General features: G+C 60.2%; 2 protein-coding genes across 5 annotated transcripts; one reads left to right on the forward strand and one right to left on the reverse strand.

The window, feature by feature from the left end:
* Nucleotides 1-894: 894 nt before the first annotated feature.
* Nucleotides 895-7,014, forward strand: AANAT (aralkylamine N-acetyltransferase). 3 transcript variants are annotated; one of them, XM_074847153.1, is made up of 4 exons: nucleotides 895-1,029; nucleotides 4,295-4,586; nucleotides 5,631-5,785; nucleotides 6,595-7,014. In XM_074847153.1, exons 2-4 carry the CDS (start codon nucleotides 4,430-4,432, stop codon nucleotides 6,805-6,807), a joined length of 525 nt encoding a protein of 174 aa, XP_074703254.1. In that variant the 5' UTR covers nucleotides 895-1,029; nucleotides 4,295-4,429; the 3' UTR covers nucleotides 6,808-7,014. The 3 variants fall into 3 exon arrangements, with proteins under 3 accessions (XP_074703254.1, XP_074703252.1, XP_074703253.1); XM_074847151.1 differs by having other exon boundaries at nucleotides 897-1,029; nucleotides 6,174-7,014; XM_074847152.1 differs by lacking the exon at nucleotides 895-1,029 and adding an exon at nucleotides 4,129-4,213 and having other exon boundaries at nucleotides 6,174-7,014.
* A 633-nt stretch (nucleotides 7,015-7,647) lies between these two features.
* RHBDF2 (rhomboid 5 homolog 2) lies at nucleotides 7,648-24,421 on the reverse strand. Of its 2 annotated transcripts, XM_074847160.1 has the most exons (18): nucleotides 19,395-19,532; nucleotides 16,982-17,131; nucleotides 16,750-16,874; nucleotides 15,946-16,138; nucleotides 15,662-15,874; nucleotides 14,971-15,099; nucleotides 14,467-14,600; nucleotides 13,986-14,198; nucleotides 13,727-13,838; nucleotides 13,124-13,198; nucleotides 12,564-12,725; nucleotides 12,322-12,422; nucleotides 11,785-11,848; nucleotides 11,550-11,644; nucleotides 11,256-11,331; nucleotides 10,646-10,746; nucleotides 10,249-10,402; nucleotides 7,648-9,605 (listed from the first exon to the last, which is right to left on the reverse strand). In XM_074847160.1, the coding sequence occupies exons 2-18, from the start codon at nucleotides 17,105-17,107 to the stop codon at nucleotides 9,186-9,188; spliced, it is 2,493 nt and encodes an 830-aa protein (XP_074703261.1). In that variant the 5' UTR covers nucleotides 17,108-17,131; nucleotides 19,395-19,532; the 3' UTR covers nucleotides 7,648-9,185. The 2 variants fall into 2 exon arrangements, with proteins under 2 accessions (XP_074703261.1, XP_074703262.1); XM_074847161.1 differs by lacking the exons at nucleotides 7,648-9,605; nucleotides 11,256-11,331 and adding an exon at nucleotides 24,403-24,421 and having other exon boundaries at nucleotides 10,252-10,402.
* Between the last annotated feature and the right edge of the window lie 1,978 nt (nucleotides 24,422-26,399).

Raw genomic sequence — 26,399 nt, forward strand, 5'->3', positions numbered from 1 at the left:
AGCCTCTGCTCTGCTGGCCTCAGTTTTAATGGCTGGCAGTTGCTCTGAAATGCCATTTCTGAAGAGCAGAAAGCTGCTGGGTTGTATTTCTGTTTCAATTCCATGAAAAAAACTTAAAAGAGGGAGATAAGGGTGTAGCCCCAGGTCACTTTGCCCATGGCTGAAAACTAAAGCAGGTCTTGAGCTCCCCTGGAAATGTCTCCAGTGGAGCAAAGCCAGCTCTGCCTCCTGCTCTGGGCTTCTTTCAGGGCTGCATCTGGTTCATGATGATAATGATGATGCCAACATCATCCTCACGCCTGGGATAATCCCCCTTTTATTACACATGTCCTGATGGAGACAAATATTGCCAGCTTTGCCTATCCAATTTCTTACATAATAGCTCGCAGGGACCGAGGGCTGTGCGGGGGAGAGATGCTTGCTCTTTGGAGTAAGCTCCTTGGGGCAGAAACATTAGGTCTGGCCGCCCATCCTACAAGGAGCCAGCCAATTCCCCTGAGAAATTCCTTACCACTCAAGCCCAAGAGATGATCATGCCTGGCACAACCAGCAGCCTCCTCATCCTTGCTGCAAAGAAAGCTCATCCACGCTGCCTTCATCTTCCTGCGGGCTCGCGATGCTGTCACAGAGGTCTGGATCAGGCACAGTACCTGGCTCTCCTTTCCTAGCTAAGCCCTCTGCTCTCCCTGTCCAGCTCACAGCAGGGACTCAGTGCAGAGCAATCAGCTAAATGCTTTATCCCTCTGCAGGCAGTCATGCCAGGGGAAAAAAAAAAAAAAAGCCTGATGGGATCCTTTTGCTGGCCTGTCACCTTAAAGCCTCTCACCTCTCCCTGTCTTTCATCGGGGTTATAAACTCCTTAGGATGTCATCACGTGCTCCGTAAATAACAAATATATATAAGCAAGGGCTGTGGAGGGTGCAGCAGACAGAGGAGGGGAGGAAAAACTCCGGGTCCTTCTCTCCTGCCAGCTGCAAGATGGCACCACCGGAGCCAGGCGGGCAGCGGAGCAGCGCGGGGTCCCGTCCGGTAAGCACCCACGTTTCTGTTGCATCCCGGTGGTACTAACAGCCTTGGGGACAGCTGGTGGTCCCAAGGCCACTGTGACTTGCCAGCCCCAGTATCCCAGGATGGGAGGAATGCCCCCAGAGGGAACGGAGGTTGGTGCATGGAGCTTAGCTTGCCTGAAAAGTGACTTTGGTGGAGGTAAGAGCACAATTGCCATCACAGCCCGTGTCCCGCCCCTACACTTCCAACACATGCTATCAAAACCTGGGTGCAGGGACTCTTCTCACTAAAACCCTCCATGTTTGGGGTGTGGGGAGAACTCGAGCTCTTTTGCAAAGAATATCGGCTTCAAAACTGGGTGAATGACTCCTTACTATCAACTCATTTAAAAATTCAAGCTCCAAATCCAGGCAGACATTCATAACATAATAAAAAGATGCTGTTAGGGGGTTACTGCAGACTTGCCTGTTTATTCACATGTGAGCGTCCCCCTGGACCATGCGGATGCTTTGATCTCTAGTGCTCAAACACAAGTGTGGGGGGGGAAATTTCCAGAGCGAGCTTTTCGTACGCTGCTACATACACACAAACGTATCGGGCTCGTCTCAGGCAGGTCTGGAGTTACAGCACAAAATACAGCCTGGGGTGTGACTTCAACAGTGTACAGGAGGCTGTGTTGGAGCATTGGAAGGCAGATGTCTGGAGTCAGGGAGGGAGGATTTTTCCTCACTCTGTTTCTCACTCTGAGACCTGGGGCGAGTTTCCTTCACCTCTGCAGGTTGGCTGGTTCCCAGGTGTAACAGCAGTGCTGGTACCCCCATGGGGTCGGCTCTGGGGATGGGCTGGGAAGGTCAGCTGGTTCCTCTGTGCTCTGCAGGCTCTGTATCCCCCACCCCAGAAGCCCTTTGCATCTGTGGGGAAGCCAAGAAGCGAAGCAAAAAGTTCGTTTCCAGAAAACAAACACAAATGTATCAGCCCTCCAGCTGTATAACCTGGGTTGCCAGAAATAAAGTGCCAGAGGGGAAAAAACAGAAGAAAAACAAGCCAAGGAGCAGCCTTTCCCCATCACCAACTTCTGCACCAGACTGTTGCTGATTGGGGTCTCAGGAGATTTCTAAAAATAGCTGGAGGGCTCTAATTCCCCTTTCCTGGTTATCTCTAATAGGAATGGACCAGTCATTTGCACAAGAGGTGTTGAACCCCCCCAGCTCTGTGGATGTCCCTGTAGAGACTTTCTGCTCTTCAGTTCTTTCCAGCCTTCGTATGATCTGGGATAAAGACTTGCTCTTGGACAGTGGACTGTTTAACAGTGGGTATTGGGGAGCAAACAACCCTGAGCAACCTGATCTAGCTGAAGGTTTTGGGTTGAACTCGATGACCTTTAATGGTCCCATCCAACCCAAACTATTCTATGAGTCCATGATCCTGCTCCGTAATTCCCACGGCAGCAGAAACGCCATCCCTGCCTGAGGCCGTACTCAGCTGGCTGCTCTGCCCTGCCATCCTCAGGCTTGATCCAGCAACCCCCGGACCTGCCCCAGGCACTCAGCACCACCCAGGATCAAACCACCGTTGCATTTTCTAGGTGCCCAGAGCCTACCCTCTTGCCTGCTCTGGGATTTATCCAGGTGGATGAGCCCCTAATCCAATTAGCAGGATGAGGAGTTCCAAAAGATTTGATAATAAGCTCTAGAAACACTACAACTGCCCCTGCACCCCGTTTTCCCCTCCAGCTCGGCCACCCCTTTACTTCCCTCCTACACCATTTCTGGGAGCATGAACCACCCATTCCCAGCATCATCACAGTTCTCGGTGACTAGAATGAGCATTGGGGATGCTAAATAGTTTCCCTGCAAAAGAAACTCCCTCTCCCTGATAGACCTGATCCCTTAGATACACACCCCCTGCCAAACCAGCAATTCATTGAAAATCAATCACAACAACACCCCATCTCACCTCGGACTGGATAAAACAGGCATTTCAAGCACCCAGCCCTTGGCATTTCAGGATGGAAAATTCCCAGCTTGCGCTGGTTCTGCCCTGTGCAATGCTTGTGCTGGTAATGCTTTTGTTTCTATAAATCCTATTAGCTGGAGGCAAGACTATAATTAGCAGGGAAAGCCAGCACCTCTCAAACAATAATCAAAAATGACCTGGCTTCACACTGGCTTTACTGCAAATTGCTTGAATTTTAGGCTGAGCAGGGATGGATGGATGGATGGATGGCCCCGGAGCAATTCCCACTATTTCTGCCTGTGGGATGCGTGTGCTTAGCAAAGTTATTCGCTCAGTTTGTAGTTCTCTCTGGATTTATTAACTTGGTTCACTCACACATGAAAGCAGAGGCAGATTGAAGCTACAGGCTCTGATCCAGGTCAAGGGATTTGGCTGGGCTGTGCAGGACGGGTGCTGCCAGAGGAGCTCGGCAAGCTCAGGTGCTGGTGACCCTCCTGGGAGAACTGAGGGGTCTGGGGTCCTGTGTCACAGGCGGCATGTCCCGGGATGGGCTGTGCCTGGTGGGATCATACTGCCCAAAGTTCCTGGGACAGGGGTAAATCCTGGGGGCACCTCACCCAGGTGGGACGCCTGAGGCTCATGGCAGAAGGGACCCACTTGTCCTGCCACTGACCCATCCCAGCTATGTCTGTGAGCGTGGACGTGACCTGAGAGCCCAATGGGGCTAAGCTGTGTCGCTTATCTGCTGAGCAAGCTGGAAATGGGAGCAAATCCTGGCAGCTTGGGCTGTCTCTGAGAGGCAGCTCTGGCTGCCCGATGTGTCCGTCACTGACCTCTCGCTTATGGACAATCATGCAGCACCACACAGAGCTTTCCCCCAGAGATGCTTATTTTGCAGCCCCTCAGCTTCCCGCAGCCACATCCCACCCTGCCTGTCCCTAGGGCAGGGGCTGGACGTGCCCTGGGGCTCTCCTGCCCATCCTGCTGCCTGGCTTTGCCATGGGCCGGGTCAGGAGGTGTGGGGCAGGATGTCAGGGCAGGATGCTCAGCCCCACGCCTGCTCCCCCAGCTCTAACAGCCCCTGTCCCTGCTCTGTCCCACTGCCTGGATGCTGGCAGCTGGTCACCAGGCTTTTGGCCCCCACATCCCTGAGATCACGAGTTTGCTACGACCCACAGCTGGTGCCAGGCTGCTGCACTGGCCCCAGCTCGCAGCGCCAGCAGACCCGCAGTGGGGTCACTGTGGGCAGGTATTTGCTATGGATAGATATATACACACATATGTATAGGAAAAAGGTGGCAAGCAGCCTAATCCCACATGTGATGAACAGGTATTTTCAGTGGCTAAGAGCGCCGGAGCAGATTGGCTGAACTAAAGGGTGCCGCGACGCCGCGGGGGCCGGGAGCCGGCAGAGGCGGCCCTGAACAGACGGAGTGGTGGGAAGCCAGGCAGGAGGAGGAGGAGGATGTCAGCACTCAGCCCGTTGCCTTTCCTGAAGCCCGTTCACCTGAGGTCCCCCCGGAGCTCGCCCGGGGGCCAGCGCCGCCACACGCTGCCCGCCAGCGAGTTTCGCTGCCTCAGCCCCGAGGACGCCATCAGCGTGTTTGAGATCGAGCGGGAAGGTGAGGGGCTGCCCCGGGGAGGTCCTGCCTGGTGGCGTTGGCTGGAGATTGAGGAGGCTTAGACTGGACATTAGGAAAAACTTTTTCACAGAAAGAGTGATCAGACAGTGGAATAGGCTGCCCAGGGAGGGGGTGGAGTCTCTATCCCTGGATGTGTTTAAGGGTTGTTTGGATGAGATGTTGGGGGATGTGGTGTAGGGGAGAACTTTGTAGTCGGGCTGATAGTTGGACTCGATGATCCCAAGGATCTTTTCCAACCTGAATGATTCTGGGATTCTGAGATGAGCCCTCCCTTTCCTTCTCCAGTCCCTTGCGCTCCTTGAGGGCACACCGTGGTGCCAAAACCCCTCTACATGCCCTCGTGGGTGATGAGGGAGGGAGCCAGCAGCCATGACTTGTGGCCAGGCCACCATGGGATCCCTAACAAGGTGGGGGAGGTTGTGATTAAGGAGGTGGAGAACCACAGCCCCCGGTTCACCCAGCTGCCCAGGGTGGGGGTGGTGGGCGGCAATCCCAGAGCAGGACCAGGCAAGCGGGGAGCACCTTTCCCAAGCTTTCCAGAGGCAAGTGGACTGGAGAGGGGGAAGGTGGGAGGAAGGACACCACACTCTGTCTCCTATTGCTCAAGGGCACTTTGAGATGCACCCCCAGCAGCCTCCCCATTCCACTCCACCCCAGACACCCCCAGCTCCCCTCACCCAGCCTTCCCCCAGCCCATTTCTCCCTCCTCTCCACAGGGCAAGGGCAGCTGGGGAGATGCCGGGAGGGAGGGCTCATCTCAGCACCTGCTGCTGTAGCCCTGGAATCAGCAATGAGAGTGGGGAGCTGGTCCCTGGGCTGGGGGGGTGGCTGCCTTTGGAGGAGCAGAGCTGCTCCCTGCAGCTATCCGTGTCCCTTAGAGCTCCTTTAGACCACACAGGCAGCAGGACACACGCCATCTCTCCCCATCACATCCCACTTTCCCCCCTACATCGACGCTGGGGGGTTTTCTGAGTCTGGGTGTCCTCAGTCCCCCTCATTGTGCTCGCTGCTGTCCCCCTCCAGCCTTTATATCCGTCTCGGGGGACTGTCCCCTCCACCTGGACGAGATCCGCCACTTTCTGAACCTGTGCCCGGAGCTCTCCCTCGGCTGGTTTGAGGAAGGGCGGCTCGTGGCGTTCATCATCGGCTCCCTCTGGGACCAGGAGAGGCTCAGCCAGGTAAGAGTTGGACCCTGTTCTCCCCAGCTTGTGCCCTGGGAGAGGCACTGCCAGAGCCTGGGGATGAGGAGAAGCTCCCCAGGGCCCAGAGGCTACTCACTAAGCCTTCTCCCAAGATTAACTGCTACAGGGCTGCTCTGGTGAAAATGAACTTTCTCATTAATTAATTTTCCTGATGCTGTTAAAAAATATGCCAAGTAATTCCCCTCAACATTCATTTTAAAATCAAAAAGCCTCCAAGGATAATGGGGGGAGGTGAAGGGGGATGGCACTGGGACCCTTTTCCCTTTGTGGGGAGGATGTGGACTCTGGTTCATTGGGGTGGGGAACCAAGACACATGGAGGACGGGACCCCCCGGTCACACTAACCCCCGCCCCCCCTCGGCAGGCAGCGCTGACCCTGCACAAGCCGCGGGGCACGGCGGTGCACATCCACGTGCTGGCCGTGCATCGCACCTTCCGGCAGCAGGGCAAGGGCTCCATCCTCCTGTGGCGGTACCTGCAGTACCTGCGGTGCCTGCCCTTCGTCCGGCGTGCCCTGCTCATGTGCGAAGATTTCCTCGTGCCCTTCTACCAGAAGTGCGGTTTCGAGGCGCTGGGTCCCTGCGAGGTGACGGTGGGGGAGCTGGCCTTCATCGAGATGCAGCATTCCGTGCGGGGACATGCCTTCATGCGCAGGAACAGCGGCTGCTGAGCCCCCTCGGGTCGGGGGCGGGGCGGGCTGGAGAGAGGCTGTTGAGGGCGGGTGGGATGAGCGGCTGCGACCCCTCTCCATCCCTGCCACGGCTCTACATTTTCCCTGGCTACAGCTGCTCCCTCCACCACATCTGCCTTCCAGCCAGGAGATCAGCTCAGTCCCACGCCAGCCCCGCAGGGCTGGGGACAGAAATCTCCTGCCTGGCCGCACTGGAAGCACTGACACACCCCCCCTGCCAGTCTCTGCTTTAGCCAGGGCTGTGCTGGCAAGCCTGGGGGGGCTACAGGGCCATGTGTCCCCCAGGGAGGGAAAGGCCTTGCCCTAGGAGCAGCTGGGGGGGGCTCCGCTGATTTCAGAGCCCTCGCAGCCACGTTTTGCTGAGACACCCAGCAGAGCCTGTGTGCCCCCAGGCCTGCACCCCCTCCCACCACCATGAGTGAACGCACCACGGCCAAGCCCTCCCTGAGCACCCCCCAGACCAGGCAGGGGTCCCAGCAGCCCCCCCCCACCCGCAGACATCTTTCCAGACCCCTTGGAGCACACCCCCAGCCCACCATCACCCCCAGCCGCACATTGCAGAGCCTCCCTGGGGAGGGGGGGGAGGGGGGGGGGGCAGACCAAAACAGTCTCCCCACCCTCAGACCCAGGACAAGCCTTCTGCAAACGCCTTGGGCTGTTGTGAAGCAGCAAATAAAGACGTGGTGGTGGTTTTCTACACAATCTGTGTGTTCCTGCCCTGCTCCGACCCTCACCTCCTCACGACAGCCAGAGGGAGGGCACCAGCCAGCATGAGGGGAGCCCTCCAACACCCCTTGGGGCATCTCAGTTTTGGGGGAGATAGAGCAAATCCAGCTCTGGGTCATTGGATGAAGGGTAGAGCACAGGCAGGGGTGGCTCTGCCCTTGGGCAGGGTCAGGAGGCTCCGTGGGGTCTTTTTGCTTCAGGCATTTGGCTTCCCCTTCTGCTTGAGGCTCTTCAAACCCTGTGCCCCTCCCAGGGAGGGCTTTGAGGGGTACTGGGGGACACCACAGCCCTGCACATCAGGGCACTGGCCCCAGGCGCTCCCATCCCTGCCTCTCCCTGCCACACCAGCCATCACCAAAACAACCAGAACTCCCTAAAAGTGCCTGCACCCGAGAAGGCAGAAAAGGCTTTGTGCATCTCATTAAATACAGGTAGAAATTTATTAAGGGGGGAAAAAAACCCACAGCTTTTAAAAAAAGTATCAAAAAGAGACAAATGAGGTGTCTTTGGCTGGAGCAGCACCAGAGGGACAGAGCGGGGCTGAAAACTGGCCCGTGGTGGAGGGAGGATGCAAGGAGGGATGGGAGGATGCAGGGAGGGATGCAGGGAGAGACGGAGGTGCCACAGAGCTCCTGGGGTCACCTGGAAAGTGGTTGTAGACAGAGGGAGCCAAGCTCCCAGCCCCTGAATACTCATGCCAGGACATCCCGGCTGGGGGATTCACACCTTCCCCCATTTAACAGCACTGAGACCCACCCCTGCCAAAGCAACACCTAAGAGAGAGACAGCCCGGCACCAGCCTGCATCTAAACCAGCCCAGAGGAGTCACCCGGACCCCGGGAAGGACCTGCCTTCGTGCCTGTGGCCAGAGGGAGGGAGGAGGAGATGCTGGGGAGCAGCAGCCGAGGGCTGGGGGCAGGTGGGGGACGTGCAGCCTCCGGCAGGGAATGGGGAAGGCGACTGCCCCATCCTGAGCTTCTCCGTCCATCCAGCACTGCTTGAGAAGGGGAGGATTACTCGGGTCCTTACGCTTTGAAAAAGGGAAAGGGGTTACAGCAGGAACTCGAGGCAGAAATGAAAGGCAGGAGCACCAACAGCTTCCTGAGGGGTCTGTGGGCTTCAGGAGCAGCCACACAAGCCTCCCAGGGTGTTTTTCTCCATGTCTTTCTTGCAGTATGGCACTACAAATGCAGTACATGCCACTTCTCCGCTTCCAAAAAGGGAATTTCACTGAAATAAGGGGAAAAGCAGCCCCCCCTGCCCTAAGTCCTGCCTCTCCATCCAGTGAGGAGCCCAGGTGGGGAAGCACAAGCCCCCTTCCAATCCTCAGGGGAGCATCGGATGTGAGAGCCAGACTGAAAAATACCTTCAAAGCCCAGCTCTGAACACCTCAGAGCCACAGCAGAGACCCTGGGGAGCTCAAAGTGGGGGAAACCCTCAACCTAAAGAGCTGTGGATAAAAAAAAGTGCCCCTGCAAAAAAAGGGGTCGTGTTCACAGTATGAGCTGCAGTGCCTGCGGGCACTGAGGCAGGATGGGGCCCTGGGCAGGCAGAGGCACAGGCAGGAGACCTTGGTAGCTTCATTCCCAGGTGCTTTTGAGGCCCCTTGCCCCAGGGGTAGGAGCCCAGCCTGGCTGTGGATGCACCAAAATCCCACTTCCCTCGGCCCTTTCCCCATGCAGGCAGCAGCCAGGGTCAGTCTCCAAACTAATTATGGCTTTTCAGTGCCGAGTAGCAGCCCCAAAGGGGTGCAGGGCAGGATGGGTCCAGCCCTGCTCCCCACTGCATCCTCAGCATTTAAAGGGGGGAGCCCAAAACCCACCAGCCCTGAGGATGAAGCCATGCCCAGGGTCTCTGCCCCATCCCAGAGGAGCCACCATCTCCTGCGGGCTGGTGAAGATCCACCCACAGAAAGCATCACTGCCGGCGCCTCTCCCAGCCCCGTCCCCGCCGGCGGGGTCAGTGCAGGACCTGCTCCAGCTCGTACTTCTCGCAGAACTTGCTGGTGAAGGGCAGGCAGGTGAGATATTCCACCCAGCGCCAGTTCACGGGGTAGACGTAGAGCCAGACCACCAGCGAGGCGAAGAGTCCCACGAAAACCAGCAAGGAGACGATGATCATGGCTCGCTTGCGGTACTTGTCCACCGTGCCGAAGGTGATGTAGGGCAGGAAGGCGAAGGAGAGGAGGAGGCCGCTGAGGAAGCCGAAGAGGTGAGCGATGTTATCGATCCACGGCAAGAGGCCGCAGACAAAGAGGAAGAGGACGATGCCAAAGAGGTTGAGGAAGGCTTTCCAGGGTTTCTCCAGCACTTGCCAGCTCTGGAAGAGCTCCACGAAGAGGCAGGCCAGCAAGCCGAACTGGGACCCAGCAGGGCCCACCTGCAGGGATGGGGGAAGTCATGGCCAGACCCTGCGCACCCGGACACGTCCCCATGTCCCCAGGGACTGTCTCCTCCCCTGGCAAAACACATGTGGCTCCTGCATCCCTCCGAGGGCTGCACTCACACTGGTGTGGGGCTCAGGGGTGGGAGCCCTGGCACAGAAGGAAGAAGAGGGGAGCACACCGGTGCTGTTTCAGTAGAGCCAGTGCTTTCGGTGACTCAGCGGCCAGGCAGCATCACCCCCTCCCAGGCCACAGCCCCCTCCAGCCCCGTTCCGACGCACCCTCGGGAGGATTAGGGTGCTCAGCCTGATCTCATTTAAAGCCCAGCAGGGTTTCGCTGCCAGCAGATTAGCCATCTGCCCGCCCAGGGACCCCGCACGCACACCGACACGTGGTATGCGTGACCCACGTGGCATGTGTGAACCCCACACGTGGGGCAGAGACACCCCCTGCCATGGGGGCACCAGCCTCCCACCCCCCACCGTGGCAAAACCTGCCAGGGGATGAGTGCTCTGTGCTGCAGTCCCCTGCCCAAACCTCTGCCAGGACAGGGACAAGGAGGGGGTGTCCTTTGGTCCCCAGGGAGCTGGCTGGGTTTGGGGTGATGTGGGCAGAGCCCCCTGCCCCCTGAGCCCTCACCTCTGCCCTGTACGGCAGGAAGATGGCACTGGCCAGATTGCCTGTGATGCCGCTAAGGATGAAAATGATGGAGATGCGATGCCAGCCCGCCAGCTTCTCCAGGTCCCTCAGCACCGTCATCTGGAACGTCACTGACACCAGGCAGTGGATGATGCTGGGGGGAGAGACCCCACATTAGAGACTCCTGTCCTGCCAAAGCCCCCCCCGCCAGCTGCCCCAGGGCATGAGACATCTTACAAAACACCCTCCACTGACGGCAGGTGTGGCTGTAGTCTGGGGGTGTCCTCCCCTCTCCTCTCCCAACCCATCAGGGATCACAGACCATCTCAATGGATACTCCGGTCCCGAGTCACCCCCCCATCCCCTGGGGGTGCAGGGGCAGGGGGGGGTGGCTCACCCAGCGTGCAGAAACAGGGACAGCCACAGGCGGTAGAACTGGTCGGGGACCTCAGGGTTGAGGAAGGGCAGGAGGCCGCAGACCTCGTCCAGGCAGTGCACCTGCAAAGGCGGCAGGATTGGGGGGTGACGGGAGCTCAGCCCACACCCCAGAGTCGCAGGGAGCAACGGATGGCTCACAGGGACATGTGGCTGACGATGCCATGTGCCAGTTGTGGGGGTACACTGGGTGGTACAGGGTACCCACACTGCCCAGGCGCTGGGGAGGGAGCAACCGAGCATCCCCAGTGCCCCAGGAGATGCTGAAGGGCCGTTTTCCTGCCTGGGATGTGCCTTTCCCAAGGACACCGGTGCTGCCTGGGAGAGGTTGGCTCCAGCCCTACATTTCCTCCTGCCCCACACCAGTAAGGCGGGCACGCAGCGGCAGCAGGAGTCCAGCCGATAGCGGGGAAAGCCCCTGCACTTTGCATTCCCCCTGCTCACACCCATCCCAACCATCTCCCATTCCTGGTAGGATCCTATAAAGCCCCTGGGCATCAGCACAGCAATATGTGACCCAGCTGCTGGCATGGTGTCCTGTGTCCCCCGCCACGGCTCCCGGCCCCGCTCACCTGCGAGCAGAGCGTTGCCTCCTCATGGAAGTAGCCGTGCATGAACTCGCAGTACTCCCGCGTCGTGATCTCACAGCTGGGCAGAGGGCAGGCAGCAGGCTCGCTCAGGACAGGGCTTGTTCCCCGTTCCCCCGAGCATCCCCTTCTGCTCCCTGCCTCCACCAAACCTCCCACCCACCCCAAGGCTCCGTAACCTCCCTCTCCCCCTGGCACAGCTCTGATACAGCAACAACAGGCAGCGAGGCAGAGCGGGGAGCCAAGCCTGGGCCCAGCACCCCCATCGCTGCGACCCACCTGCCCTTGGTGCCGATGCAGCAGGGCCTGCCCTTGATCTGGCAGTCCATGTGGGCAAAGCCTGTGTGGTTGGTTTGGGTCTCGTAGGTGCAGATCTGCAAGCAGGAGGGAGAGGAGCCGTGGGCAGGGTCCAGCCCCAGACTCTCCCCGCAGCCCCCAGCCCGGCTCGTCGCCTGCTGCGTCTCCCACGGAGGCTGCCAGTGCGGTGCCACCCATGGTGCCACCGGGCTCTTACCGGCCACTTGGTGATGTCATCGGGCCACACGTGGGGTGGGTTGGATGCCGGCTCTTCGCATGTCCTGGTGGGAGGAGGTGGGTGGGGGGTTGGGATGGGTCTCCCTCCCTGCACAACCCCCCACGGGCACACAGCCCCAGACCTGCCCCTTCCCTGGCCTGGGAGGGACCCTGCACCTTGGTGTTCTACAACCGCCCCCCCAGAAACACCTTCCGCTGGCGAACCCCGCGGCACCCACGTCTGTCAGACACCCCCATCACTCCCCTCGCAGCATCGCCCATCCCAGCGGAGCAGGGTGGGCAGGGGCTAGCACAAGCCAACGGCATCACCCACTGCTGCCTACGCTGAGGACAGACCCCACCTCTGTTTCCCCACCGATTCCCTCTTCCTTATCGCTCTCCTACAGCACGTAAGAGCCCCCCAGCCCCTTGGACAAGAGAGTTCGAGGTATCCAAGCTGGAAACGCAGCCCCAGGCAGCACCTCTGCTGTGCCCACAGCCGGTGACCGCGCTGCCCCCCCGCAGCCGTCACTCCTACCTGGGGTCCTGGTGACACACGGCCCCCGACGTCCGCTTCTCACCCGAGTCCATGGCCGGCGTGTTTGTGCCCGGCCACTTGATGAACGTCGCCAGCGTCTCCTGCGGGGAAGATGGAGAAACTGAGGACACGGGGGTGAACACAGTGCTCCGACCCCGCACGCATCCTGCTCTGGTGCTGTGCAGGGTGGAGAGATCGTTTCCCCCTTCTCCCCAGCGCTTCCCGGTGCCGGCGGCACGCACCGAACAGTCCTGTGGCAGCGTCTGGATGCAGCCCGAGTTGTCGTTCTGGACGCAGCAGCCGGAGCCGCGCTCCCGGTCCCGCTCACGCTGGATGAGCCGCTCCACTTGCCGATCCTTCCGGATGCAGGGGGAGAACTTGGCTCCCAGGTGGATCAGGTCGATCTGGGAGGGAGATGTCAGTCCAGGGGACACTCCGTGGCACCCCCCACACCTCCCTTCCCTCCAGCTGCCCCAGGAAGAGCTCAGCAGGGTCCCCACAGGTAATAGTCCTGAGCCTCCGTTACCCCAGTGAGGGAAGGTGGGTGGGAAGGGGACGGGGTCTCTTCTGACCATCCCACTGTGGTGCTGCAGCTCTGGGAAGCGCCGCTGAGCCCCCAGAACCGGGCAGCAGGTCCCAGAGGGATGGGGGCACCAAGGGCCCAGGACAGCAAGCTGGGATGAGGGGTCGAGCTCCTGTCCAGGTGGAGGAGCACCCCAGGGACCCCCCTTGACTCAGGGCAGAGGGTGCAGAGGCCGGTGGAGGGCCGAGCATCGGGCTGGGGGTCCGGCAGAGCCCTTACCGAGCTGGGCCCAATCCAGAAGTTTTCCTGCTGGATGTACTTGACGCTCTCATAGACGCCCTTGTTCCTCAGCACCTGCCGAGCCAGGCCAGGGTCAGCTCCCCATCCCCTGGGGTGCAGTCCCGTCTCCCTCCGCTCGCGGGGGGCTGAGCAGCCCCCTTCATGCGAGGGGAAGGGCTGCTGGGTCCCAGCAGCAACGTGGGAGGGAGAGCAGCTCTGCCGCATGCTGCTGCTTGTCCCGCACACGCAGAACCCCTGCCCAGCGATTTAATGGAGCCTCTCAAACAGCAGGAGCCAGCAGCGCCCCAAGATGCTCCCAGCCTTAGCAAGGAACACAACAGCGTGGGACACTGGTGGTCACAGTCCCCCCCAGAAGATGAATGCCTGCTCTTCTCTCCAGCCTGGGTGCTGGGGGAGCAGTGCAGCTGGTTGCAGGCTCCCAGGATTAACCCCAGAGGAAGGATCATCCCTCCGAGGTGTTGAAGGCACCCCCAGACACCAGCCCTGCTTTCCTCAGCAGCTAGCTGGTTGCCATATCAGAGCCAGACCTGTCATGGGAGAGGCTGGGAGGGGACAGCCCCGGCCAGTAGCTCTTAAACTTACTAACTCTGTTGTCACGTGCTGGGTGAAGCCGATGGGGGCGATGCCGTAGGTGCCGATGACCAGCAAGGTGATGAGGATGTGGACAAAGGTGATCCAGTACGTGAAATACGGCCTGTGGAGGAAAGGAGCCAAAATTTGAGCAACTCAAGGACGGTTGGGCAAAGGGATGCTGCAGTCCCCCAAGCACTGAGGGATACACACATCTGAGTTACAGCTGAGGAGCCCCGTGCCCATCCCTGTCCCACCGGTCCCCCCTCACCGGTGGCTGTCGGTGATCTCCAGCTGTGACTGCACGATGCTGCTCAGGCTGCGGCGGTACGTCCTGTTCAGCCACTTCCCCACCACCCCCAGCCCGTAGTAGCGTTTCTTGCGGTCGAAGGCAAAGTGCTTCACTTTGGAAGCGATGCGCCTGCCTCGCCGGGGAGCTGGGCTGGCGTCGGCGGAGGCCGAAGTGAGCCGGACACCCTCCCACCTGCAGAGAGAGGAGGAACCCATCACACCTGCTGAAAGGGGCCAGCTGAGAAATCCCCCACGTGCAACCCCATGGCCACAGCTCAGAGCTGGGGAAGGCCAGAGGATGCTTGGGATGAGGACTAGGGGCATCTCTTGGCTTCATCCTCCTAGAAGCACACCAGAAGTGCCCAGTGCCCCACAGCAGGGATGGCGAGGGATGGCGTCCTGACTGCAGCAGGGGACATGGGCAGCCTCAGGGGCTGGACTGGCTGAGAGCTGGAACTCACGGGGTGGGCTGCTCCACCTCGGGGGACACCCTGGCATCCTCCCCCGCCGGGTGCATGCGTAGATACGTGGCTGATAGAGGAGGCGACTCGAAGACATCATCAGGCATGGAGTACGTCTCGTCGTGCATGTCCATCTGGAAGGAGGATAGAGATGTGTTTTTGGACATGTGCGATGGGTGAGAAACCTCCCTCCGCCCAAGGATGCCCATCACCAGGTGGCTCTGGAGCCTGGGGAGGGGGGGATCCCCACTGACATCCCCTTAACTGCACATCACAGTGTAAAACACACCCACGATGGCGGCATCACTTCCTGCCACCCCCAAGGAGCATCACCAAGACTGGGGCTCTGAAGCACCGGGCACAGCAGCCACCCATGTCCCTGCTCCCAGCAGGGCGAAGCACCAACACGGGGGTCCCCGTCAGAGCCCCGTTGCACGTCCAGCCCCCGTGCAGGGGCACCAGGACCCCTCCCCGCTCCGGCAGCTGGCGTGGAACGGCGCTTGCCTTACTGAAGAAGGATGAGTCCAGGGTATCTGCAGGGTCCACCATGTCCTCGTCCATGAAGCTGGGGTACACAAAGCTCCTCTTGTTGCTCCTCTGCTTGGGAGCCAGCGGCTCCAGGACAGAGCGTCCCTTTGGCAGGGGAAGCAAATGAGGGTAAGCAACCAGAAGTCCCCCAGGATTTGTAGCACCGAGGGTTTCTCGCAGCTTCCCTCCCCAAAGCCAAATGGCAAGGATTAAATCCCAACCAGGCACCATAACCCGCTGCGTGGGAAGGGCAAGCAGCAGGAGCTGGCAGCAGTTGCTGCCTTTAGTTCCTCAGAGCCAGCATTAGACCATGACCATGTTAGTCAGCATGACAAGTGAAATCTGAATCCCATTTGGTCTCAGTCCCTCTCCCCGAGGCTTGCCCAGAGCTCCCCAGGGGCTAGAAAGCTGTTGGAGAAGCTTCCTGGCTCCTCAGCAGTGAAACTCAGAAGCTGCTTTTTTCTAGGGATGTCCAGTTTTCACCAAAACTTCTCTTTTTAAGCAGACGTCAGGTTAAAAAACACCAACCTTCCCCCTCAAACCCACCCTGGAGAGACAGCAATTTCTGTGCAAAGCAAAAAGCCAAGAAGCAAAGACGATGGGTGAGGGACAGAGCTGAAACCCAGGTCAGGACGATGACGACATCCCCCAGGTCCCCAAAACTCACGCGGAGAAGGGCTGCAGCTGCCTTGAAGCTCATGTGGGCAACAGACTCCCTCTTCCTGCGCGGCAGGCGGCCGTAGCCGGAGCGGATGCTGTTGAAGGATGCCAAGGAGACGACACCGGGGGTGAGGGGGGGCAGGACGTGGTGGGGCGTGTTGGGACGGTCCATCTCCTCGGGATGGCGGAAGGGACGGCCCCTGGCCAGCGGGTCCACGATCTGGAGGATGGAAGAGGTGTCAGTGCTGGGAAAGCAAGGCTGGGAGCCAGACCCCATGCCCAGAGCTCTACCTTGGGCATCTTGGCGGGCTTGGGCGACTCGGTGCCTTGGAAGGAGGGCACCTCCTGGCTGGGCAGCTCCATGTCGCGGTAGGCAGGCTTCAGCTTGCCGTATCTCATGCTGCAGTGTTGCAAGCTCTTGCGTTGCCATTGCTGTCGCTTCCCCTCCCAGTCGCCGCTGACGCCAAACCACTGCGCCGTGCCCCTGGACGCACGATGGGCACACTCGTCACCCAGCTGGACCCCCCACCCCGGGTACCACCATCCCACCCGGGCACCACCATCCCACCCGGGCATCCCCTCTGGCGGACGATTTGGGTTGGGGCGTGTCGGCTCAGCCCGCAGCAGGACAGTTTTGACCCGGCTATGGGTCTCAAGGAAGGGGGAAGGGAAGGGGAAGGGATGCTGCAGAGGGGTCGCTGGCCTTTGGGTCTCTCTGGAGAGGTAACTCCACCGAGAGTTGCTCCTTCCATGGGACACTGCATCGGCTCTGGGCTGCAGCAAACGCACGGCTCAAGGCGCTTGTGAAGGCCCTACATAAACAGGGCTGAGAAATTTCCCCAGTGTACAAAACAACAGTGTGAATGAGCACTAAACAATTCTGCTGCAGGATTATCCCCAGGCAGACACCAGGGAGTCAAAGAGAGCTGCACAAAACCCTCCACGGTGTTCCCTTCCAACCTGCGACTCTCCATCCCCATCCCAAGTCCTCTGCCGGTACCCACAGCCACAACACCCCAACGGGGATTGAGGGACCCCTCCGGTGATGCTGACGGAGCCCACCCTGCCCTCACGCCACCGCTCCCCAGCCCTCACTTGCGGATGCTCTGGGACAGGGAAGTCTGCCGGCGGAAGCCGGGCCGGCGCTCCGAGCTGTCGCATCCCTTCGAGCGGGGCTCCTGCAGGCTCTTGCTCTTTCGGTAGATGGGGACCTTGGAGGGCTGGAAGGCAGAGCAGGGCATTAGGGACAAGATGGCATGGGGGGATCCCTCAGACGCAGCAGCCCCCCAAGCCCAGCGTGGGATGGACACAGCTCCCCGTCGCTCACCTCCTTGCGGGTGCCATCCTCCTCTGCCTCCCGCGGGGGGATGACGATGGAGAGGTTGGGGGGCTTCTTGCTCTGCAGGCGGCTGCTGTTGGAGCGGCTGCCCCCGTTCTTGTCGCCGGCTGACATCTCGGGCTGGTGGTGGCCAGCAGGCTGGGGGAGTGCAAGGAGTCAGCGAGAGAGGAAGAAATATCTCCCCAGGAGCTCGTGTGTGGAGTCCCAAGGGGAGATGGGGTCTCACCAGTCTCAGCCCCGTGTGCCACTGGCCATGCTGCCGAGACCTCATCACCATCAGCCCAGCCGCTGCATCCCCAAAACCTGCACCTCCTCCCCGGGTTTGGGTGGACAGAAGGGCTTCCATCACCCACTTGCTCCCAGTCCCCTAGGACCACCCGCACCACCCCTTTACTTGCCGGGAGCAGAGCGAGGGATGGCAGGAGCGGCAGGGTCAGAGCATCCCCGGCATCCTGGCACATGCCTGTGGGACATGCAGGTTTCCCAGCCCATCAGGATGCACCTGACCAACTCAGCACATGTGTGGGAGACACAGGGGGGACCCCTGCAAGTCCCAGCCAGGCCCATGGCACACAGCTGTGTCTCTCAGATACAAGGGCACCAGCCTTCATGGTTCAGCACAGCGAAGGAGCCGAAGGGGGATTGCAGGCACTCCTGGGGGTCTGCAAAGTGCTTATCTTGTCCGTGCAGGGCAGAGTGGGAAGGGAGGGGACGCAGCCAGGCAGGGGACATGCAAAGCCTGAGAACACCAGATTCACATCCCCCCCAAATGCAGCACAGCCCCCCCATGTGGGACAGCTCTGGCTGCTGTGAGAGGGGCTGGGGCAGCCTGTGCCACCTCCGGCCACGGAGCCAGGTCCCCCACGTGTTGGGGCACCCCGTGGGAGGGGCCATGCAGGACATTCCCCTCTGGCACGTGCTCACATACACCAGGCTGGGAGACTGAATCCTCCCTGGCACCATGTGCAAGGAGGAGGAAGCTTAATGGCCAAAAGGTGGTTAATTCCTTGAGCAATCCGCTCCCGAGGGTCTGGCACCAGTACCTCTCAGGAAAGGTAATTCCATCCGAGCACAAGGGAGCGAGTCCCAGATCCGATTAGAGGCTACAGGGTCTCTTGAAGGGATGCACGGCTCCCTCTGGCCTCTTCCTGCCCCCCCCACGACCATGTGCCAGTGCCCAGGAGACTCACACAGGTCTTACGAGCATCCCTTGTCCCCCCGGCCCAGCCATGGCCATGGGGATGGTGCCACCTGCCGCGCTCACCCCCTTCAGTGTGCCACGGGCCAGCCACGAGGACCGGCATCGCTACGGGATCTGCTCACAAGGGGAGATGGGAGCTGGCCCTCTCCACCCGAGGGGGATGGCAGAGTCCTCTGGCCCCCCCCAGGGGTCCCACTGGGGCTCCTCGGCTGCCACCCACCACCTCTGAGTTGGAGCTCAGAGTCCAACAGTGCCACTGTCTGCAAAACGCCAGCTCGACCCATGAGCCTGGCTCCTCCCTCTGCCCAGGATCCCAATAACCAGCGCAGCCCCATGGCCTCACCCCCAGCTCCATTCTCACTGAGTAAGGGTGCTCAAGCAGTCAGCTGGGCAACCGAGACCCCCCCAGCCCCCTCTGCAATGGGGTCCCCCTTGGCAGCACATGTCCGAGCAGGAGGCAGGCACGGGGGCACTTCTGTAGCTCCCCCAGCATTCAGAGTCCCAAGCACAACCCTCCCCTCAGACCCCACCACAAGCAAAGCCTGGCTTTAGGAGCATGGAACCAGCTCCTGGGGGATATGGGAGTTCAGGACCAGCTCCCTGAGGACATGGGAGCCCGGAGCTGGTGGCACTCAGAGCATCACTGCCCTTCAGCAGCTCCTGGGCCAGGTTTCAGACTGCTGCTCCCACCTGCCCCTGCACGGCTTAAAATGGGCTCCGGGCTGGCTGGGGCACCGCAGGGCAGGGACAGGGTGAGCGCTGGAGACACGCGAGACATGTGCGTGGCAGGGGGAATGCCAGATCCAACCCCAGCGGTGGCTTCAGTAAGACTCCGCTGTCGAGGGGCACCAGCAGCCCTGGCTGGTGGCAGGGCAGGGTCCTCACTCCCAAATGAACCCTGCTCCTCTCCGGCCTTGGTGATAAATCAGTTCACGGGGGGGGATCCGGGTGGGAAGATGCAAGGCAGCCATCACACAGATGCCACTAGGAGCAGCAAGATGTTGCTGGAGGCAGCGCCCGTGATCACAGGCAGCATCCCGGCATGCTGCCTGCCTCCCCTCCTCCCCAGAGGCACCGAAGCAGCACCCTTGGGTGCTGCCAGCACTTCAGCTGCTGCCTCAACCCTCGCTGCTGTTAAGCACCAAAGCTGGGAGCAACCAGACCCCAAAATTCTATTGGTCCCCGCCGGGGTCTCCCTACCTCATAAGAGTGGCAGGGATCCTGCACAGCGCGTCTCGATGGCAACACCTGTGGTGGCCTTCCTCTTCTTCCTCCTCCTCCTCCTCTGTCCTTCACGCACGAGAGCCCCGGAGCACGGCCAAACTCCTCCTGCCTTGCCTGGTGGGGAGAGAGCCTGCAATGAGAAGTCACGCATGGGAAAGCAGGCGAAGGCTGCAGGAGCATCCCGGGAAGAGGGAGAGCTGAGCTCAAAGCTCCCCAGGTCCTGGGGATAGGGCTGCCAGCGGCCAGACACCGGGGACATGGACCAGCCGCTGGCACAGGGTGGTAGAAGGAGGAAAAAACGCCGTTTGCAGCAACACACCTTGCTCCGTGGCAGGGGAACTGTGCAGGACGGGCAGGGAGTTTTCACCCGCTCCTGCCAGGCCAAGCTCTCACCCACAAAGAGCAGGCACGAAAGGCGAGTGCCTCGCTGAGGTATTTAATAGCTGCTAAGCTGGGAGAACGCCAGCCAGGCGGTCCAGCCCCAGCAAGCAAAACTTTCCGTCCCGCTGGCGAGCTGGAGATGTTGTTTGTTTTCCTCCCAGGGCAGCCAGCAATGAGCTTGAGGTGCCAGCTGCTCCGGGGAGCCAGGGATGGGAACACACCAGGGCTGGAGCGAGCCCCGGGACACCCTCATCCTCCTCCACCCCTGGGGAATGGTTATCAGCTGTAGGGCCAGAAGCACAGAAATTGGAGCCAAACGGTGCTGTTCAGGGGTGCAAGAGGACATGGTGCCTTTGTGTAGCCCCGCTCTTAACGCTCCTGGCCCAAAATCCCATCCCTAATTGCTCCCATCACACCACAGGCAGCCCTGGGCAAGGACATCTGTGCTTCCTGGTGAAGCAGGTTTGCAGCACGATTAAAAGCCCCGTCCCACTCCCTACCAGCTCCCCATGCAGCGTGGGTGGACGGACAGACCCGGCCTGCCCCGAGCAAGGTGACGCGGCTCTGGGGGAGCTGGCACAACCCGGCGGGCACAGCCCAGCGGGCACCTGCTGTCCCGGTCACGCAGGGTGGCCAGAGCAGTTTTCATGGCTCTGCACATTAACACACATTATTTGGAACTGAGAGAGTGGGAGGAGGAGGGCAGCAGCCCCCGAGGGCTGAAGTCTCTTTGGCCACATGGGTTGGGTGCAGCAGCCACCTCCCAGCACAGATACTGACCCACAAGCTTTACCCTGCGCCAGCCAGAGAAATTCCCCGCGGATGGTGCTGGGAAGGCATCTTCCAGCTCCCTGAGTGTTTAGCCCTGGCTCCGCTCTTACCCAGCGCGCTCGGCGTGCGAAGGGGACAGCCAGCACCTCCACCCAGAGCAGACCTGCCATGAGCTCGGCCCCTTGGGTCCCCTTCACCCTCCCAGCCCCGGGATGAAGGGCTATGCCAGCAGGAGCATTGCTCTCTGCCCAGCAGCCCCACCACCAGCAGTCCCCTCCGCAGGGCACAGCCCCTCGGCGCTGGCAGCTGCGGATCCCCAGGGAGCCTCAGCCCAGTCCCCAGGAACCCGGGGTGGACGTGGTGGCTCTGCCCCGGGGTTAGGAAAGGGAAGTGAGAGGCGACGGCGACGTGCTGAGCTGGCAGCGGTGCGAACGTCCTGCTGTGGGGACAGCAGCGGGGGGGGGGGACGGACACGGGACTCAGCACCCACAAACACGTCCTGAGCTTGGTAGGAGCTTTGCTTCCAGCTGGAAGAGGGGTTCGAGGGTAGCACAGTGTCACTTCAGGCTGGAAAAGATCTCCAGGGAGAGACAGAAGTACACTGGGGACGCTGCCATCATCCGTGGGAGAGTGATAAACAGGCAGGGGGGTGGAGGGGTGTAACCTGGTCTGGTTGATAAGAAGAGATCCCCCACATCTTCCCTCTCAAAGCTCTTGTCTGCTGCAGTTCACCAAAGCCTGACATCCAGCAGCGACGGACACGGCCCGTGCTCCAGCAGCAGGGGGGTGAAGCCCCCACCCCCTCCCAAGAGGGCAGATGTGTTGCAGTCACTGGTGAGCAACTGGGACGAGGTTTTAGTCTTCAACCGGGCAAGGCACAGAGAGGGCGACCAGGGCTGGCTCCCAGCCCTGGGGTGAATCACGACAGACACTGACCCAAGGAAGCACACCCAAGGAAGCAAGTGATGGAAAAAGTGACGTGGCTTGTACAAGGCATCACCATGGGACATGTTGGGATGCTCTGAGCAATGCAAAGGGACCGCCAAGCAGAAACCTGCAGAGCAGAGTTGGGGACAACCAAGCACAACCATCATACGAGACACCGGAGACAACCCTGCAGAGCAGCCCTGGTCGGAGGGGGATGTATGCAGGGCACAGCGGGTGCACAGAGCACCAGAGAAGGGTCGGGATTGCTCTCCCTGAGCCTGTTGGCGTGAGGAGAGGCAACATTACCAGTGCTGGAATATAAGTACATCAGGCTGGTGCAATTAAGCTGGGAGGGGAAAGCAGCTCTGAGCCACCTGAGGGTGTGGGGCTGGGAGCGGGACCCCCTGTGAGCACCCAAGCACCCATCACACCCATCACCCTAAGCACGACGAGCCCCTGCTCTTCCCTCTCCATCGGGCAGTGAGAAAGGGCTCAGCGATGCCGGGGAGCCCCCGACCACCCCCGCAGCCATCGTGGAGGCTCACACCCAAGAGTCCATCAGGCAGAGCTGGCGGCTGCCATAAATGATTCACGAGCGCCTTAAAGACCTTTCTCTAGGCTGGAGCCTCGTTAAAAGGTGCTCCTGGTTATTAAGAGCCCCGGATCAGAAAGTGAGTCAGTCCAACTGCTCCGAGCATTGAGCCCCTGTGGCCTCGCACCCAGGCAGAGCACCCCGAGCGGCCACCCGGCACCCTCCCCCTCTTCAGCTCCCTTCCTAAAAGCTTTTTACCATTTTCCAGTTTCTGAGAGAAGCAGCCCAGCACAAACCGCTCTTGAAATGAAAAGACATGATGGAAAAACAAACAAACAAACAAACACACACCAAAAAAAAAGGAAAAATACTTCTGGGATGGAGAACTAATTATCTTAATATTTTTCTTTCTTCTCGGAAAGCCCAGACCTGTGTGTGCCTCAGTCTCTCGTGGACCCACTCAAATGGGGAGACCTGGAGAGCACCGACCCCTGAGCCGAGGAGCAGCCAGGCTCTGTCTGCTGCCTCCCTCCTCTCACCCTCTGCTTATTTTTTGTGCTTTGAGTATTCAGGGTTTTTTTTAAAGGACGAAACACATTTTATGGCACCACTGCAGGAACCCTCCTATCCCTAAGAGACTTCATGTCCCTGTACAGCCCCACGCCCACAGCACAGAGGCCCCCCTGCAGCCCACGCAGGACCATTTCACGCCCCAGCACCACGACATCACGCTGATTTTTTTCTTTTTTCTCCCTCCACCACAGCAAAGGCAACTCCATCTTTTCCCCACGTGTGCCAACCCCGCCACAGCAGGACTGGTCAGCAAACCTCCAAGATGCAAGGTTTCACTCTGAGTCTTGAGAGAGGACCTCTGTATTCCAGGGCGTGTTTTAAGCCGCCCCCTCCCTCTCCTCCATTGCTGAGCCATGCGGGGGGCACCGGCACCCACAGGAGCTTTAATCCCCATCTCCAGCACGGCTGTTGGGGTAGCGAGGTGGGGTACGGATGTCTGATGGGTGGCGAGAGCCCGGCCGGACCGGGGCACGCAGGCAGCCGACACGCACCTCACCCACGCTGCCATTAGGAAATCCTCTCCCATTTTCTACATCGGGCAGGACATTGGGCAACCACAGGCGGGTTTGTTCAGCCCGGGCGAGCTTGGAGCACGTGGCACGCCCTGGAAGGAAGCAAAGCTACCAGGGGAGATGGAGCATGCCGGCCAGGGGGGGCTGCGCGGGGTGCTGCTGATAAAGGCGTAGCAGGCAGAGCCCTGCCTGCCTGCCTGCCTGCGGGGAAGGGAAGCGAGGGCTGGGGAGGGTGCATGGCTGCTCGCACCGCTGCACAAGGCAGCCACGTGCTGGGCTTCCCCGCTGCAAGGGTCTGATCGCCGGGAGCGTGCGTGGCCCCGCTCTCCCCGGCAGTCTGGGGTGACACCGCCGGTATCCGTATGGGAAGGGAAGGATTTGCCTGCAAGATCTGGGAGCACCCCACGTGGAGGATTTCCCACATCCCAGCCGCGCCTCCTTTCCCACCCTCATTAATTTTTACCAGCACAACAACCCACCCTGCTCTGGCAGAGTGAGTGCTGGCACCCACAGGCTTCTCGACCCGCTGGGGTGAGCCGGGGTCCCTCTGTGCCGCTGCCCACCCACCCCACCCCTCCCTGCTCCCCCTTCCCAGGGGTCCACGCACCCTCACAGCAGAATAACCCCAAATAGGCGGCACCGCACAAACCCACTCTGCTTCCCGAAGTGGAGACGCACCGGCTGCGGCGGTGGGTGCTGCTGGAGGGGCCGTGGCTGCGCAGGGGGACCCGCGACCCGCTGGCCCTTTCCTCGGGCTGGAACAACTGGGGAACACGCACGTGGAGGCTTTGAGTCACCCCAACGGCTTCGGAAAGAGCAAAGGGCGAAAATCTCCACCAGCAGCGAGGGAAGCAAGGGCGGCTCCACCAGTGAATGTGCAGAGGGGTCGGCTACTCCCCAGCTGCACTGCAGAAAGGGTTGCAGCACTCTCCAGACCCAAGGAAAGCTCTTTTCCAGGCACTGCACAGATTCCCCAGGCTACCAGCATTGATTTAACTTGGTTTTATCTAAGAACTGAGTAATTACTCTGAGCTACTTCGATTCCTCATTAGCTTGGCTTAAACACGGGGTGCATGGGCATGATTGTGCGAGTGCTTCGGCCCCAGCTGCACCTTCTGGAAGGGGCTGAGGGGTCCCAGGTCATTATTTACATGAGGCAAGGGGTACAGCTTGCCTGCAAGCCATCTGCCTGCGATCCCCACGCCACAGGTCATTACTGAGTTCACTCTCACTTCCCTCTTCAAAGAAAAATACTTGGTGCGAGAGGACAATGGGGATGGGGGGGTACCTTTCTTCCTCCCATTCTTCTGCAAAACAGCAACTCTTGGCGTGAGGACTCAGGCTGGACTTGCAGACTTCCCCAATCCCTCACTGCCTGTTTCGGAGAGCGCTGAGCCACCCAGAACAGCATCGAGCTGGGAGAAACACCCCATATTTGCAGAGGGTCCCCTCACCATGAGCTCTGAGCATTCCCACTCCATGTGGGATGCAGCAGTCAGAGGTGGTGCTCAGTCCTGTGTGCCAATTCAGCTCATCCCAGGCACAAGATGAGCCCTGGGGTGGTGGCAGGATGAGCCCCCTCAGCTAAAGCTCCTATCTCTGGGAACAGGCTCCTTATCTCAGCGCAGCCATTTCAAGGCTCGTACAACGCGGCTGCTCACCCCGCTGGCCCCCCGTGCAAAGGGAGAGGCCCAGGTGAACACCAGCAGCTTCCTTCGATCCCTCCTGGCGCCAGCAGCTGAGGAGAGGGGACAAGGCTGTGGATGAAGGTGGCACCTCTGCTGGCAGCAGGCCGGGGGGGTGCCCCTCAGACACCCCATTAAGCCTCAGTGCTCCCCTGGCCCCGGTGTAACCCGGGGAGGCTGCTCCCTGCCCATCCCTCCCTCCTCCCAAACACCAGCAGCCAAATGTGGGCCACTCCTCAGCCTTCTTCCTTTTGTTCCCAATTGCCACAAGGCCAGAAGCACCCAGGTCTGCACCCTGCAGAGGAAAGCCCGACCAGGAACTGCTCATTCCCATCCAACACAGCACAAACCCGGCACGGGGGATCCTACGCTCACCAGTGCCTACGGAAACCGTGGGATGCTCTCCCCCCACCGCAGCATCACCATGGATCTGTGCCAGCAATGCACTTTGCAGCCTCTCAGCTGCCAAGAGCTGGTGGTGGGGTCTCCCCCACCATCCTCATCCTCTTCCTGCTTGCCATCCCACCCCAGGGATGCTGTGCCCACAGGGAAGCCACACAGCTCACTGCAGGGTGTGGGGATGCTGATTTTTAAGGAGCCATCTCCACGGCTTCCCCAGGAGCACGCGGGTTAAACCACCACATGCATGAGCCGACTTCACCCTGGTTACGGCGTCACCCAAGGAAAAGCCTTACACCAGCAGCACAGTGCCGGTCCCGACAAGACTTCCCTGCTCACACCACAGAGGAGCCGAGGAAAGGGCAGGACGCGCCAACGCCGAGCATCAGGGATTCGCCCCAGCTGCCCACGAGCACGGCGTGCAGCCTTCGGGCTTACACGTAACGGGAGGTCACTCCCAGCCCTGCCCTGGCGTTCCTGCAGGCCGGCGAATTACAGGGATAACCACGTCAAATCCCCGGCACAAGCTGCTGCACGACGCATGGGGAGCGAAGGCAGCCCTGCGAGGCTGCACCGGCACCCTGGGCATCTCGGGGGGCACCAGCTACATCTCCCCTGCCCCAAGTGTGTCCGTCAGACCAGACAAATACATCAGGGATTGTTATTTTTAAGCAAAAGGCAATAAAAATCCCCCAAACAAACAAAACCACAGACTGCTAGGAGGGGCCCTTTGCCCTGGGAGCTGCAGCACCCCACAAAGGTGCCTGCAGATGGGAGGGATGGCTGAGCACACGGCACCCCCAGGATGGGAGCGGAGGGCAGGAGCATCCCACCAGCCACACACTGCCCAGCCGAGCAGGTCACCGCAGGGCTGGACATCCTGCACAGAGACCGTGTCCCCCCTACACTGGCCGATTTCTCCCTCCCATCCAACTGCAGCAGCCTGGGAAAAGGCTGGGGAGCATCACCTGACACTTGCCCTGCTCCATCCTCCAGCACCACAGGCGTCACAGAATCATCTCAGGTGGGAAAGACCTTGAAGCTCCTCCAGTCCAACCATGAGCCTCACACTGACCATTCTCAACTCCACCAGATCCCTCAGCGCTGGGTCAACCCGTCGAGCGAGTCGGTTTGCACCCATGCTCCCCCCTCTCACGGTACAGCCGCAGCAGCAAATCCTGCACCGGTGGGTGCTCAAACT

Source organism: Strix aluco, chromosome 21 (assembly GCF_031877795.1).
Source record: "Strix aluco isolate bStrAlu1 chromosome 21, bStrAlu1.hap1, whole genome shotgun sequence".
Taxonomy (NCBI): domain Eukaryota; kingdom Metazoa; phylum Chordata; class Aves; order Strigiformes; family Strigidae; genus Strix; species Strix aluco.

What these genes read in the sequence shown, in the direction of transcription:
- AANAT (XM_074847151.1), top strand. Translation starts at nt 4,430, where the DNA reads ATGTCAGCACTCAGCCCGTTGCCTTTCCTGAAGCCCGTTCACCTGAGG. An exon ending in GTTTGAGATCGAGCGGGAAG is followed by an intron (nt 4,587 to 5,630) that starts GTGAGGGGCTGC and finishes GTCCCCCTCCAG; the next exon opens with CCTTTATATCCGTCTCGGGG. An exon ending in ACCAGGAGAGGCTCAGCCAG is followed by an intron (nt 5,786 to 6,173) that starts GTAAGAGTTGGA and finishes CCCCCTCGGCAG; the next exon opens with GCAGCGCTGACCCTGCACAA.
- RHBDF2 (XM_074847160.1), bottom strand. Translation starts at nt 17,107, where the DNA reads ATGTCAGCCGGCGACAAGAACGGGGGCAGCCGCTCCAACAGCAGCCGC. An exon ending in CAGCTGCAGCCCTTCTCCGC is followed by an intron (nt 15,100 to 15,661) that starts GTGAGTTTTGGG and finishes CCCCTGCCAAAG; the next exon opens with GGACGCTCTGTCCTGGAGCC. An exon ending in TCTGGATTGGGCCCAGCTCG is followed by an intron (nt 12,726 to 13,123) that starts GTAAGGGCTCTG and finishes TCTCCCTCCCAG; the next exon opens with ATCGACCTGATCCACCTGGG.